The 13,848-nt window shown below is 38.2% G+C and overlaps 1 protein-coding gene across 2 annotated transcripts; it reads right to left on the bottom strand.

Moving 5' to 3' along the window:
• Positions 1 to 859: 859 nt before the first annotated feature.
• On the bottom strand, positions 860 to 11,851 carry LOC107474269 (uncharacterized). 2 transcript variants are annotated; one of them, XM_016093879.3, is made up of 14 exons: positions 11,053 to 11,851; positions 10,819 to 10,908; positions 10,226 to 10,288; positions 9,308 to 9,394; positions 9,028 to 9,159; positions 8,744 to 8,901; positions 8,211 to 8,445; positions 7,934 to 8,044; positions 6,612 to 7,670; positions 6,217 to 6,477; positions 5,832 to 6,017; positions 4,167 to 5,321; positions 3,442 to 3,789; positions 860 to 1,703 (listed from the first exon to the last, which is right to left on the bottom strand). In XM_016093879.3, the coding sequence occupies exons 1-14, from the start codon at positions 11,455 to 11,457 to the stop codon at positions 1,278 to 1,280; spliced, it is 4,716 nt and encodes a 1,571-aa protein (XP_015949365.1). In that variant the 5' UTR covers positions 11,458 to 11,851; the 3' UTR covers positions 860 to 1,277. The 2 variants fall into 2 exon arrangements, with proteins under 2 accessions (XP_015949365.1, XP_015949364.1); XM_016093878.3 differs by having other exon boundaries at positions 10,819 to 11,851.
• Positions 11,852 to 13,848: the final 1,997 nt, after the last annotated feature.

Below are 13,848 nucleotides of genomic sequence, written 5' to 3'. Positions count from 1 at the left end.
GATTGGTGAAAATCTTGATCAATTTATTTGAGTCGGTGTCTATTGGAAAGTAAAAGCTCCTTATAAATGCTTAGCAATTGAGTTAAGCTCTTGGAAAAATACTAGTACAATAACACTTTTATATATTGTCCTTAAATTTCGCAAAAAGATAAATTGTTGTTGCATTACTCAATTCACCCCCCCCCCTCTTGAGTAATTGTGCATAGGTTTTACAGTGGTTTCCACAGAGAATGTGATTGAAGTCTGAGTGATATTCAGAGAGATTCGAAGCAAATGAATGTTTTTGTGTATTGGTTTCGTGTTGAAAATATAACTTTTTTTCATAATGAACCGTGAATGAAAAATGAGGAGTTTCTTTCGTCTCCGGCACGTGTTTTTCACTCTCTATTTAATGCGCTTAATTCAATTTAAACTTGGACCAACTTAATTATATAGTTATATGAATGTGTAGCAATCCTATTATACACATTGTAAGGGAGTTTTGAAGGGCCACGTCTAGCATATCTACAACTATAAACAATGACAACTATTATATCACAATTACAGGTTTGAGTTGCCCGACTTTTTGAAAATTTATCCAAAAAGAAAAAGAACACAATTATATAATAAACAAAAATACTACATATATAAATTAATAAAATTTATTTGTTAAAAATAATTTAAAATTTGTATTAGTTAAATAATAACTAAAAATATTAAAAATTAGTAACTCCCAAAAATCTTGTATAGTTGATAAAATATTTTACACTATTAACGAATAAATATTAAACTCAAATTTTGCACGGCTGCCTAAAACGGTTAAGCTTTTTGCTTTCGAAATGCACTTCCCCGTCCCCGATATAGCTCCATACGGGTCTCATGATTTCAACACCGTGTGATGTCAGATACATAGATCGTGTAGCTACACCAGGAAATAATAATACATCTTACACTAATAAATGTAGAGAGGTTAATAATCTACATTGAAGATTCATCATTGTCTGTCAAAATTTGACGAAATAAATACTGCCTCGTCGTACGCAAACACCAAGATACCATCCTATGAACAACAATACGACTAGCATGCTAATGCAAAATACCCCCGGCTGACCTTTATCACTACAGAATCCAAAACCTCATTTGCTATTTAATAATCTAATACAGCTTATCAATGGCAATGATTTATCTCGGCAAAGGAATTCCCCACAACCGAAGGATTTGCACTGATCAGAAAAAGATGCTAAGTCTAGTGCTCTTTCAAATACCATGTGGCACCTCTAAAACCTGGATCCTCATCTTTATGGCTCCAATGGTGCTGAGCTCCCATTTTGAACACTGGCACTGCCATCAACCATTGTAATATCATCCGTGTTGCTTTTGGGTGACATGCTTTGGGCCGCATGTCCATCAGCCATTGTAGCATCCTCAACAACACAAGATTCGGGGATGCTCATGTTGCTTTCAGGTGGCACTTCTTGGGCCACATGGCCATCGACCATTGTTTCTTCCTCACTTTGGCATGGTTCAGGTGCATCCATATTGCTTTCAGGCTGCACATCTTCAGCCACATGCCCATCAACCATCGTGACCTCGTCACTTTCATTCTGTTCATGCATATCAGTGGGAGATGTCTGCTGGCTGCTTGGCACTTGATTTGTGCCTACTGTTGGTTCTATGTGACCAAAGTAAGGTCTGTTTTGCTCAAACTGATGTCTCAACCGTTCCTGGAGATGAAGAAAATGTGAATTCAGCAATTTCAGAAATTGTCTTTAAGTTGAGGGAAAACAGCAGAGAGCAGAATCTGTTAATAAAACAAAAGATTATATGGGAAGAACAATATGCACAGAGAACAAAAAGGAAAATGCGCTAGCCCAAATGAAACTTCCAAATAGGGCAAACACAGACAAATACGCTACGGATAAAGCTCCATTTAAGAGTTCGCCACTAGCCAATAGGTTGCTGCATACACTAGGTGGGATTTGAATCCCAACACTTGCTTAGGCAGACGAATGAGTTAATTACTCGACCAACTCAAGTTGGTTAAACACAAGTCTTTAATGCAGATTATTTAAACATCACTTCCATCAAATTTGGCAATAAATATAGAGGAAGGGTATATCACATTAATCGTGTAAGTTTGTAACACAACTACAAGAATGAACTTTAGACTTAGCACGCATGGTTCTATACTCCTAGCCACAACTACAAGAATGGGACGGGAAAAGAAAAAATAAACCCTGCATTGGGACAACACTTGATTACTAATAAATAAAAGAGCATTGAAAATGTAACAAGGACAACATACAATAAGAAAATAGAGAGTATGTTTCACACGTAGGCAATGTCTAAAGCACCAGGACCAACAGAGGAACAGTCAATTTTTCAGTGGTAAGGAAGGGAGGAAGGTATTGAAATATAAAGCTTCCTCCATTTTACATTTCAAACCCTTCCCCTCCCTTTCCTGCCTTTCTGTCCAAAAATCAAAACACAAAATCATACACTAGCCATTTGTCTCTATCTAGTGTAAACCATGCCTTCAATGAGGTTTACCTAAATGTTGAGGGCATGGGTAGCTTTGTGTTCTGTTTTTATGTTAACGAAGGAATATTCTAAATCCCTTATCTCTTGAACTTTCAAATTGGCTTGACAAATTTATTTTATCAGAAATAAATGACGGAATAAGGTCAGAGTAACTTAAATAACCATATTGTGGTGTTCAGCAATCGGTCTTTTCATTTGAAGAGAATGGTTGTCTTGTTAGATGGCCCAATCTCTTGTAATCTTTTTTTGTGAAATTACCTTATCCTCTCTCTCTCTTTCAAATCTTTTCTACCGAACTAAGAATTTTGTTTCCTATCTAAAAAATAATAATGTGTTACATACCCTGAGGAAAATGCTGAGTCAGCAGTGCAGGCAGCTAAAAAGGGGAAGATAATAATCTCTTTACCTTATCATTATTCTAGACGAAATAATAAAGGAAAGGGAGGAGTAACTGATTTAAATAACTGATTTATTTTAGGAAGCAATAACTGATTGAATCAGTTAGAGGAGAATCAGGGACTGCATGATTTTAGGAGGCAATAACTGATTGAATCAATCAGAGGAGAATCAGGGAACTGCATGATTGTGAAGATTTCGATTAGAGAGAGAGTGAGGCAATAAAAGAAGGAACCGAATAGGTATTGAGGCAGGAAAAGACTTGGAAAGGCCTAGGCTAGGAGAGAAGAGGACTCTCAATATTCCTCTGCTATCATTTTTCTATTCTATTGTAATTTCTGCATTTCCATTCAATAAATTCCAGCTGAGAGTATTTTGCCTAAAGGGTAACCTGTTCAATTTGTTTTTGTTTTATCGAGTGCTGTGGGAGCATTCTGTTGGTACCAGTTTTAACATAATGATAATAAAATCACTGACATATATACATATAAACAACTTTCTTATATAGTGAGATGTTGGACATACCTGATAAAGCCTTTCTATGATACTACCCATCTCCTCAATGCTATTTACAAGATGAATATGATGTTTAGGCCCGGGATCTTCAACATTTCGTTCGGTATATGATGTAATTTCACTCAAATTAAGGGCAAGGTGGTCTGGTCTCTGGAGAAGCAGCTGAAACGTAGGCTGCAGCTCATAACACTGCTCAAAAAGGGAACGACGGCAGAACACATATAACCCAAGACGAGCACGTGACATGGCAACCACCAATCTTCTTACATCACGAAGATGACCAACGAATCGAGTTCGCACAAGGGATAGCAATATAAAATCATTTTGCTGACCTTGAAATTTATCGACTGTAGTAACCTGAAAGTAGTCAAGAATAGAACAATGAAACCTGGTTGATGCCAAAACTTTCAAAAATTACAATATCACAGACTCCTTGTTTACTTAAATGTTATAGAAAATTAAATTTGTCTACGTGACTTGTTAGAAAAGTCATCTTATTTTGTGTCCTCCATACAATATTTTTTTTTAAACCTATTTTTATAAAATTATTTGTAAACATTATATTTTGCAAGGAAGATTTCTTCTTGTTGTGAATCTTTGTGAGTGCATCTTTATAAAAAAATTTTCAACCAGAGTGAAAAGGAAGAATCTTCACAAATCAGATCAAATAAATCCCTGGGAAATTCTGTCCACTATATGATATGAAATTAATGAGCAACCACTGAGCAGCATACCTTGCTTGGTGGACCAATGAAGTCATATGGAACGCATCTTCTATTTATCACATCACGGATGAGAAGTTTCTGGCCATTATAAGTAGTCAAAATTGATATCTTATTTGCAGGGTACCCTAAGAGACGCATGTATATATAGACACTGACCACATATTCTGCTTCTCCCTCATTTTGGTAAAACCAAGGGGACGGAGTTGTCTCTCCCTTACCAAGGTAATCTGGAACATCCACTAACTGATAATCATAAGCAAATCCTGCATTTGCCCTATGGAATATGTCTGCCTCCTTTACATAAGGAAGGTCTCCCAAATCTCTGTATCTCCAGTTGTAAAGTTGAGCTATACTTGGCCTGGCTCTTCCCTGGGCATTTAGCTCTATGTAAGGAATACCCAAACGAACAAACCTAGTAAATAGACTCTGATCCATGTGGCTGTACTTTTGGAAGGCCATATTCTTCACAACAGGAGGCAACTGGTGATGATCACCAATTAAGATGCAGCGTTTAAGCCGTGCATGACCATCTTCCTGCCTCTGAAGTAACATTGGAATGAAAGTCTCAATTTCCAAAATTTGGGCACTTTCTTCCATTAACAAGTTGTCATACTTAAAACCTAACTGAAGGAAATCCTTCCTCTTTAGTGCTGCATGAGTACAAGTCATGGCCACAATTTTAGCTTGTTTGGTCATTAAGTAATTAGCTCTATCAGCTGTTGACTTCAGTAATTCAAATGCTCGACACTCTTCAAGTTCTTGAAACATCGTCTTCAGATGACGAAAGCACCCCATAGCAGCCCTCATATCTTTCTCAAAAGATTCCCCAGTAAATACTGGATGTGGTGCATCAGAGAAGAACTCCTTGAAGGGAAAACGATCTCTAACAAAGCTTTGCTTATCTTTATTCTCAGCACAAGCAGCAAGAAATTGCTCCCAGCGTGAATAGACATGAAGCAACCAAAAGTATCCAGCAGTTTCACATGTGTAACCCACATCCTCCGGAAGTTGAAGAGACCTTGCTAGCCTCTCGACTTCACTCAGCAATTCTAACCGTCTAACAAGCATTGCATTAACACGTCCTTGACGACTAAAATCAAGATCAGTTGCCAGCTCTTGTTCTCCTTGACCAAGTCGAAGGAGATACCGTGCAGGAACATCTCTCTAAATCAAAAATAAGTAAAATGGAATACATCAAACTTCTATACAGAAGGCAAGAATATATAGAAAACTTGATGGCATTAAGCTAGAGTAACCACAAAGACCATCGTAAACATCAATCAGCCTTGCCCCAGTGGGTATGATCGACTACATGAATCAAACGATCTAAAAATAAAAAAAAAATGTGTTCACTCTCCAAAATTTTTAAAATTGGTTGAAACATTATATTGCTTGTGATTTATGGAATTATGTCAGGTTTCTAATACCACAAAATAATGCTATAACATGCATCATGACATGACAAGTGGAGCAAAACAAAATTCAATTATAAACCAAAAGTTATACCAGACAAGTATGACCAAATGTTGTACAAAGACAATGTTCTTCAGAAAATTCTAGCAGTCTTTTTCAGCCAAAGACTAATAAATAGCAAATAACTATGGATTTTACTAAGACATATCGCACTAATAAAATATTTAACATAAATAAGGGAATAGACATGTGACATCCTACCAGCATTATCTTCTCAAACAGATCATTTAGAGCCTGATTTGAATGAGTAATTATTAAGGTTCTCTGAGAAGGACAATTATGATATAAAACATTCAGAATTTGCACAGCTGTATCAGTTTTTCCTGTACCAGGCGGCCCTACAACCATAGTCAGGCCAGGTTGAATGCCAGAGATAATTGCTTCAACCTGTTTAAGAATATTCCACATCATTATCATCAGTATCTACAAATTCCAATAATAATAATAATAATAATAATAATAATAATAATAATAATAATAACAACAACAACAATTACATCTAAGGAATGGCCCAAGAGTACAACAAAGCTATCCTGTAGGAAACTCCTTACAATGATCAACAGATCATCAACAAGAAATAGAGCACCTGTGTGGGTGTAAATCTAACTGAATTCTGTTTTGGCTGATCTTGAGGATAAGGACCAGGGTCCGGGGGTGTATAAGTCTCAACAATAAGTCTTTCTTTCAGATGATTATCATCATCCACATTGATACTGTTTGGTCCACCAACAGATGTTGCACTCCTGTGAAGAGAACTGGCAGTTGCTTTGAGTGTTCGGGGAAGCATGATCTTAAAAGGAGGCCTTGGATTCGTGCTTTCTGTCCCATTGGGATTAGTGAATGAAACCTGAAAGACCCAAGAAAAAGTTAAGACAAAAGTCACATCAACATCTTAATCCCATACTATCACTCCTAATGACAGATATCAGTCATATCCATACACAATAATCTCTACAAATCTAAAAATGAAATAATACCAACCTCATAATCCACAAAACATTCTTTCAAGTGATCAGCATCTAAAAAAGTATCTTTGAAATCTACTGTTTCCAGCAGATCAGGCATCTTAGTCCACTGTGCAGCCGAAGGATCACCGTAACCAAGAAATATATTCTCCAACCACTTAGGAACAATGCAGTATTCATTCATTAAATCCCTTATTGATTCTAAGATGGCTTTAAAATTGTTTTCTTTTGGCTTTCTTCTCATTAACACATTAAATGTACCATAAACATCTTCTGCCCCTTTCTCTGCAATATTACTGACATCCATGTGGTATTGAGCAGTATCCAAAGCCACAGTAACTGTTCTGAGCTCCCCCTTTGGTGGCTTCCATTCATCCCTTTTAATCCTTCCAGAAAAATCATTCATAAGGGTTCCTTCTTCATCACGAATCTCGATAATTTCACATCCTCGAACACATTGTAGACCAAGTTTTTGGGGCACACTAGCTTTGGCTGCTTCTTCTGTACTAAGCGGTTCAAACGAGGGGCGAATACATAGTAAAAACAATACATCATGTTCTTTCAATGAATCCCATTCTGATCTAACCTGTGATCTGTAGCTTGAAATGCTATACGTAACTTCCGCTGTCACAGACGAAGGCTTGACCTCACCTATGTTTGGTTGTTTCACTTCAGTTATCTTGAATTCCTTAATTGGCACCCCCATTCTTGACCAACCACGAAAAGCAGTTTCTCCTTCACTGTTAATATATGCAAGAAGGTGTGGAATGGCTTCCTGAATATCCTCACGTATCTCATATGTTGATTCAAGTCGGAAGAGATTAAAATTTCGAAGAAGATAATCATGAAGTGTTAAGAACTGTAAGTTAAGTTTTGGCAATGCCAAACAACCTTCTCCAGAATAATTTATGCTTGGTACAACACTTTCATCCCACATAATCTGCTCATTTGGGTATAGAGGAAGAGCATTGATGGCTTCCTTTTGAGATTGTTGCTTCTCAAAAAAGGACACCATTACTTCTATAAGAAAATCAACCCGCTCTGACCAGGGATCTTCCTTAGAAACCAGTTTGAGCTGCATAAGGAAATAATGCCACAAGTTGAAGGTTGTGGTGTTAATCCATGGTTTGGTTCACAGTTACATGAATTATTACAGAAGATATTTCAGAAACTAATTAACAGAAGGAATAAGCCACTATTATATCGTATAAGACTTAAAAGCTACAGAGTAACACCTCATTAACAAAGCATCACTTCTCCCTCATATTATAGTGCAGAGAACAATTTAAATTCTAAGACTAGAGAAATGAGTAGAAAAATCTTGTGTATTAATCATACCTTGCAGCAAACCAAATCCCTTAATTCCTCAGGAAGAAGGACAGACAATTTCTTGGATAGATCTGCACGCTTGTGGATTGAACCGATGTTACTCAAAGCAAGTTCCCGCAGCTACAACCACGTAAGAGAAAGAAATTAGGTGTTAAATCTGCTAATGCCAACAAACAAGTATTAGGTGGAGAGGAAGAATGAAGAGTCATATCATATCACAAAAAATGCAACAAGGAAAATTTTAATTAGATTTTGTTCATATAGACAAAGTTACATTTAAACATACCTTGTCAATCTTTTTAAATGCGAGTAACTGGAATGATTGCATACAACTATAATGAGATTCAAGAACCTCATGATCTGTTAACTGTGTGCCAGTGTGATCGTTGATTTCGAACCCTTCATAGAATTGTAATAAATCGACTAACTGTGCAAAAAGTTTCCCCTTCTCATGCCTATAGAGTGCACTCAAATGGCATTTGGCAACTACGGCTACATCAGCCACAAGCGGCCTCAGGTACCTACAATTTAAATGAGAAGAGGGTAATTGATTTATTGGCCTATTGAGAAAGCAGAAGACGTTCTGCAAGGGTACATATGAAAATGACGCTGCTGTGAAGCATTTCCTCACTTCATGTCTATCAAAATCAAATCCTTTCAGAATTCAACCAAACTCGCCAGACAAAATTTAAGTTGTACACGTAATATAATGACCCCGCTATAGCAAGTAAAACAAAAATCTAAGTTTGGAAAATGAAAAGTTGAAATAAATAACTGATGCTTGAATGAGAGAGCATCCAGATAATCATAGCCACACACCTCCGTGTAGGCAATTGACTCAAGAGGTCAATAAGAAATTCCATAAACCTCTCACAATACAGTACACAAGCATCATTAGCAAGCCCCAAACCACCATCATCAATAAGCTCATCTTCACCAGATAAATGTCTCTGGGAAAAGACCTGTGAATCCAATATCTGAAGAAAAAAAAACGGGGGCGGGGGGAGTTAGCTTAACAATTTTGGCTAAAAAATTACTCTTTTTGTAAGGGAGAACATTATAAATGTAGTTGGGACTTGATGTGGCTCAAAAATTTTGCAAACCTCCAGAAATTCTTCTATTAGGTTTCTCAAGAACATCACTTCAACTGTAGATGATGGATCTCCCTTCACAGGTTCCCTCCTTATCATCCTTTTCCATTTCTTGATCAAACCCGGATTAAGACAAAGCTCCATCTACATGGGTAAAGACCAAGGCCCAAAATGCATTTAGCATGTAAAAAATATTATTTAACATTAACCAAAGGGAAGAAATATTAATGAATATGAGTAACAAAAGTAAGAGTAAATCAACAAATATACTGATCATTTGTTTTGATCTTACCTGAAACCGACCATAAGACAAACTGTACCAGGATTTCAAACTTGCTAGTCTCAAGACTATCTTGCTAACAACCTCATCTTCTAAACTCTGCAATAAACAGTCATGAAGTCGACAACAATGTTTGTCCTAGGTATAGGGGAATCATTCATATACATAACAGCTACCTAAGGCCCTATTTGTATAAAATGAACATCCCTAAAGTCTTGTTGGCTACCTTCAATTCATTAATGGAATTTGAAGTACATTATATTCCTACGTTGTACTTGCCTAGTCAAATCTTTATAGTACCAACTGACAATCATAAAAAAGAGGCCAAATTCTAAATGCACTATAAGAATGATATAATACATGTTCTGTTGTAGGAATCGGTGACTTTACATTTACAAATTAGTTATTTGCTTTGGTGGTACATTTGGGGTTATTTTCAACGGACCAAGAAAAAAAAAACTAACATTCACTATTTGAAACAAGCACAGTAAAGCATCTTTTGTGATGATAGTTTTCACCATCACCACCCATGGTAAAGCAAACCCACCTGCCACCTCCCACCAAAACACCCCCACAAAGTAAAACCCAAAGAAAAAGCTTTTAAAAGCTAAATTGCAAAAGGGGAATAAGACAATAATAGTTCAACAACAACAGGGAAGCCTTTGATGATAAAATAGATTTTGGTACCAACTATGTAAGCAAGGATATTATTTTTGAGGCAGAAATACAGAGATAGGGACGGAGACGGGTACAAGGATATTCTGTCCTCACTTTCAAAAAGTACAGAAAATACAAGAATTTTCTCAGAGACAATTTGTCACTGTCCCTTCAACCAAACAAGTCTCTATGCCCTCCTATCTCAATATTTTTGTCTCAAATACAGTATCCAAACGTAGCCTATGTAAATGATGAAGTGCTCTGCCAATATACCTGAAAGGCATTTATCATGAAAACCAAGTAATTTGTCTTCTCTGCTATACTAAGATCTCTTCCCTGCAGTCAAATAGGGATACATATAAGATTAAATAAAACGGCACAACATATATAGAAATAGGATTGTTTACTCAAATGCTACCCTCCCACTAATCTGTTTTTAAGAAAGGTAGCCCAGTGCACAAGCATCCCGCGTTAACACAAGGTCTGTGAAAGAGCCGCAGAGTGTAATGTAGACAGTCTAACCTAATAATTAGATATGAATGACTGCCTCCACGACCTTGGAGTCACACGAGGACGACTCAGCCGGTTCAAGGCTCTCCTTCCCTCCCACTAATTTGTTCCCTTAAATAAAATTTCCAACCCTATATTAAATGCCAAACAGAAAGTCTAACATATTTTAAACATCATGATAATGGCCAACTAAAACGATGTTCTCAGTTTATGTAGTAATAATATATCATCCATTCACAAGAACAGAACTGAATCACTCCCTCCCTCTCAAACCCAAATAAATAGTAACAAGGGCATAAAATTAGAAGTAAAAAGGCCAGTATAAGTCTATAAATAGTGCACACAAGATATAGTACCTCCTTTAGGTGAAGAACCCTCTCAAGAAAGCCTTCGAAAACATCCTTCCTTTCATAGAAACAAACCCAAGCCGCCACGTTTTCTCGGAACTGTAAGCCACACATGTTCCAATGGTTAAGAGTGACATGAAAATATACTGCTTCGGAGCATAATTGGATGCTGATTATTCTCATGAAGCAGCTTAGAACTAAAAGGTAGGTCAAATCTAAAGTAATCAGGTGAGATAGTAATACCTTTTCGTTGACCATGAGGATGATGGACATGACGTGCTCAAAGGAGGCGTTTTGAGGGTCGAAATTAGGCCAGAGGTAGTTCTCGAGGTACTGGCTAACCTCGAGAATCATTACCCTCTGCAGAGGAACGGGCTTGTGCCCATCTCCCACCAACAGCTCCGTCTCGTATATATTGCGAACCAGCTCAGGGTCGAAGGGCTTTTTCTTGGGTTCGCCCGTCTTCAACCAATTCGCCTCCGCAATCTTCGTGAGCCTGTCGCGCTGGATCTCTGACAGCGTAATTGTGCTTGGCACGCCACCGCCTCCGGACTTCTGGTTCGAGTCCACTGCCTTCGATTCCACAGGGTACTCTGCCACCCTGTGCCGCCGGAAATCATATATGCCGGTTCCGTAGACCCTCGTCATCAGTACCACTAGGGTTATGTGTGTCTTGTTGATGGGATTTAAAGAAAATGGTAATGCTGTGGTAAAAAAAGGTGCGAAAGGGAGCAAAGGGAAGCAGAAAAGAGCTACAAGGTCGGTTATTGTTGGCTCCCTCGAGTGAGAGTGAGAGAAGGGACACGGAGCAGCGAAGCTGCGATGAAGGCTGGAGCTGAGAAGGGTGGAAGGTTGAAGGGTGTCCGACTCTGTCACCGGCGAAGGGAGGCTGGGAAGAGGCCGAAAGCAGATTATGAGTTAGAGGGTTTAGGCTGAGCAAATCCGCAAAACCTATGAAGTATCAAGTATGAAGAAGGAAGCAATTAAGCAAACCCCAAATCCCCAAGTCAGAGACTCACACTGAACCGGGAGTTACTCGAACTATTCCTCTAGTCCTGCTAACTAATGGTCCGGGTAATAATAGCTTTTAATTTCGAGTCTCTCCTTCTCGAGGTTTTAAAAATCAAACCAATTATTAAATGGTTTTAATTACTAATTTATTAATTGGGTGATTCTAGAGAAGGTAGTTCTTATAGTTTCATAAAATTTTTAATTAGGTCTTTATATTTTTTTTTTAATTGGGTCATTGTACTAATTTTTTCTTTCAATTAAATCCCTACCGTAACAAAACTGTTTGATTTAACAGAATATTTCATTCCTAAATTAAATATTTTCTCAATTTTTTCTAAATTTATAAATTATCTCCCTTTTTATTTTGAGAAAGATAAAATTAACCCTTTACTCTTTTTCTACCTTTCCGTCTCCCTCCTCTACTCTTGTCTCTCTCTCTCACCTTCATTCCTCCCACCTCCATCGCACCCCTCCTTCCACTCCAATTCCACCCTCGACCACCTCTCCTTCCACCTCCCAAACTCGATTCAATGACCAGAAACACAAGGGGTTGAAGGGAAGAAGGAGATGGAGAAACTACGCGCGAAAGAGAACATTCGATGAAAATTCATCGCTTTGGAAAAGTTCATAGATGTCGATGCGGCTGAATGGCAGTGATGCTGGCGATGAAGAAGGTCCAAACCCATGCCTTTTCCACTGAAGAAAAGCTCTCGAAACTATGCTGAGATGTCCACTGAATAAAAGCTCCCAAATCTGTTGCGTTGACCTTTGAGACGGTCTCCAACACTGTCACATTCGCCTTCTCCACCTTTCCAGATATGTTGCGTCAATCAAACAGGAGCATCGTCGAATCCTTATTCCACCACCCTTCACGCCTCAAGAGAGAGAAAGACAATACGACAGAGAGACCACAAAAGAGATATCACATTGCAAAGAGCAAGAAATGGGTTGAGAAAGAGTGAGGCGACGAAGGGTGACACGGCTGCTGCCATCGTTGTTGGAAGATGTTATCGACGAGTTGCTTCCTTCGTGTCCGTTATCATTGTTTGTCGTCTCAGATTCAGCCTCCATTCTGCTTCATTTTGCTTTTACCTTTTCTTCTACTTCATTTTACTTTTGTTTCATTCTGCTTCAGCTTCATTTTAGTTTTGCTTCTTTATACTTCTGTTTTTTAATTGGTTCTACTTCTGCCCAATGATTATGTTAAACAAAATTACAACAACAACAAAGCCTTGTCCCACTAAGTGGGGTCGGCTACATGAATCAAACGACGCCATTGTGCTCTGTCATGTATCATGTCTACAGAGAGACCGTTTACATGTAGATCTCGTTTGACCACCTCATGGATGGTCTTCTTAGGTCTTCCTCTGCCTTTCGCCCTTTGTCCATCTTCCATCTCATCCACCCTCCTGACTGGATGTTCTATCAGTCTTCTTCTCACATGTCCAAACCACCTGAGACGCGATTCAACCATCTTTTCCACAATAGGTGCTACTCCAACTCTCTCCCTTATATCTTCATTCCTTATTTTATCCAATCGCGTATGACCACTCATCCATCTCAACATCTTCATCTCTGCCACACTCAGCTTATGTTCGTGCTCCCCTTTAGCCGCCCAACACTCCGTACCATACAGCATAGCCGGTCTTATAGCGGTGCGATAGAATTTACCTTTAAGTTTTAAAGGCACTTTTTTGTCGCATATAAAACCAGATGCACTCCGCCATTTTGACCAACCTGCTTGGATCCTATGATTTACATCATGTTCAATCTCTCCATTATCCTGTATGATGCACCCAAGATACTTAAAAATTTTAACTTTTCGTAGGATGTTTTCTCCAATCTTCACCTCTATATTAAGGTTTTTCCTTCTCAGATTGAACTTACATTCCATATATTCCGTCTTGCTACGACTTATGCGCAAACCATACACTTCTAAAGCTTCTCTCCATAACTCCAACTTCTTATTTAGGTCTTCTCTTGACTCTCCCATAAGGACGATATCATCGGCAAAAAGCATGCACCATG

Source organism: Arachis duranensis, chromosome 2 (genome assembly GCF_000817695.3).
Source record: "Arachis duranensis cultivar V14167 chromosome 2, aradu.V14167.gnm2.J7QH, whole genome shotgun sequence".
NCBI lineage: Eukaryota > Viridiplantae > Streptophyta > Magnoliopsida > Fabales > Fabaceae > Arachis > Arachis duranensis.
Note: the sequence above shows the minus strand (reverse complement) of the source record. Positions and strands in the feature narration are given on the sequence as shown.

Bases quoted from the DNA above. Each gene is read 5' to 3' on its own strand.
- LOC107474269 (XM_016093878.3), bottom strand. From the start codon at position 11,457: ATGACGAGGGTCTACGGAACCGGCATATATGATTTCCGGCGGCACAGG. The intron at 8,902-9,027 runs GTTTGCAAAATT...TTTTTTCTTCAG, and splicing joins TAATAGAAGAATTTCTGGAG to ATATTGGATTCACAGGTCTT. The intron at 8,446-8,743 runs GTGTGTGGCTAT...TTTAAATTGTAG, and splicing joins AGTCAATTGCCTACACGGAG to GTACCTGAGGCCGCTTGTGG.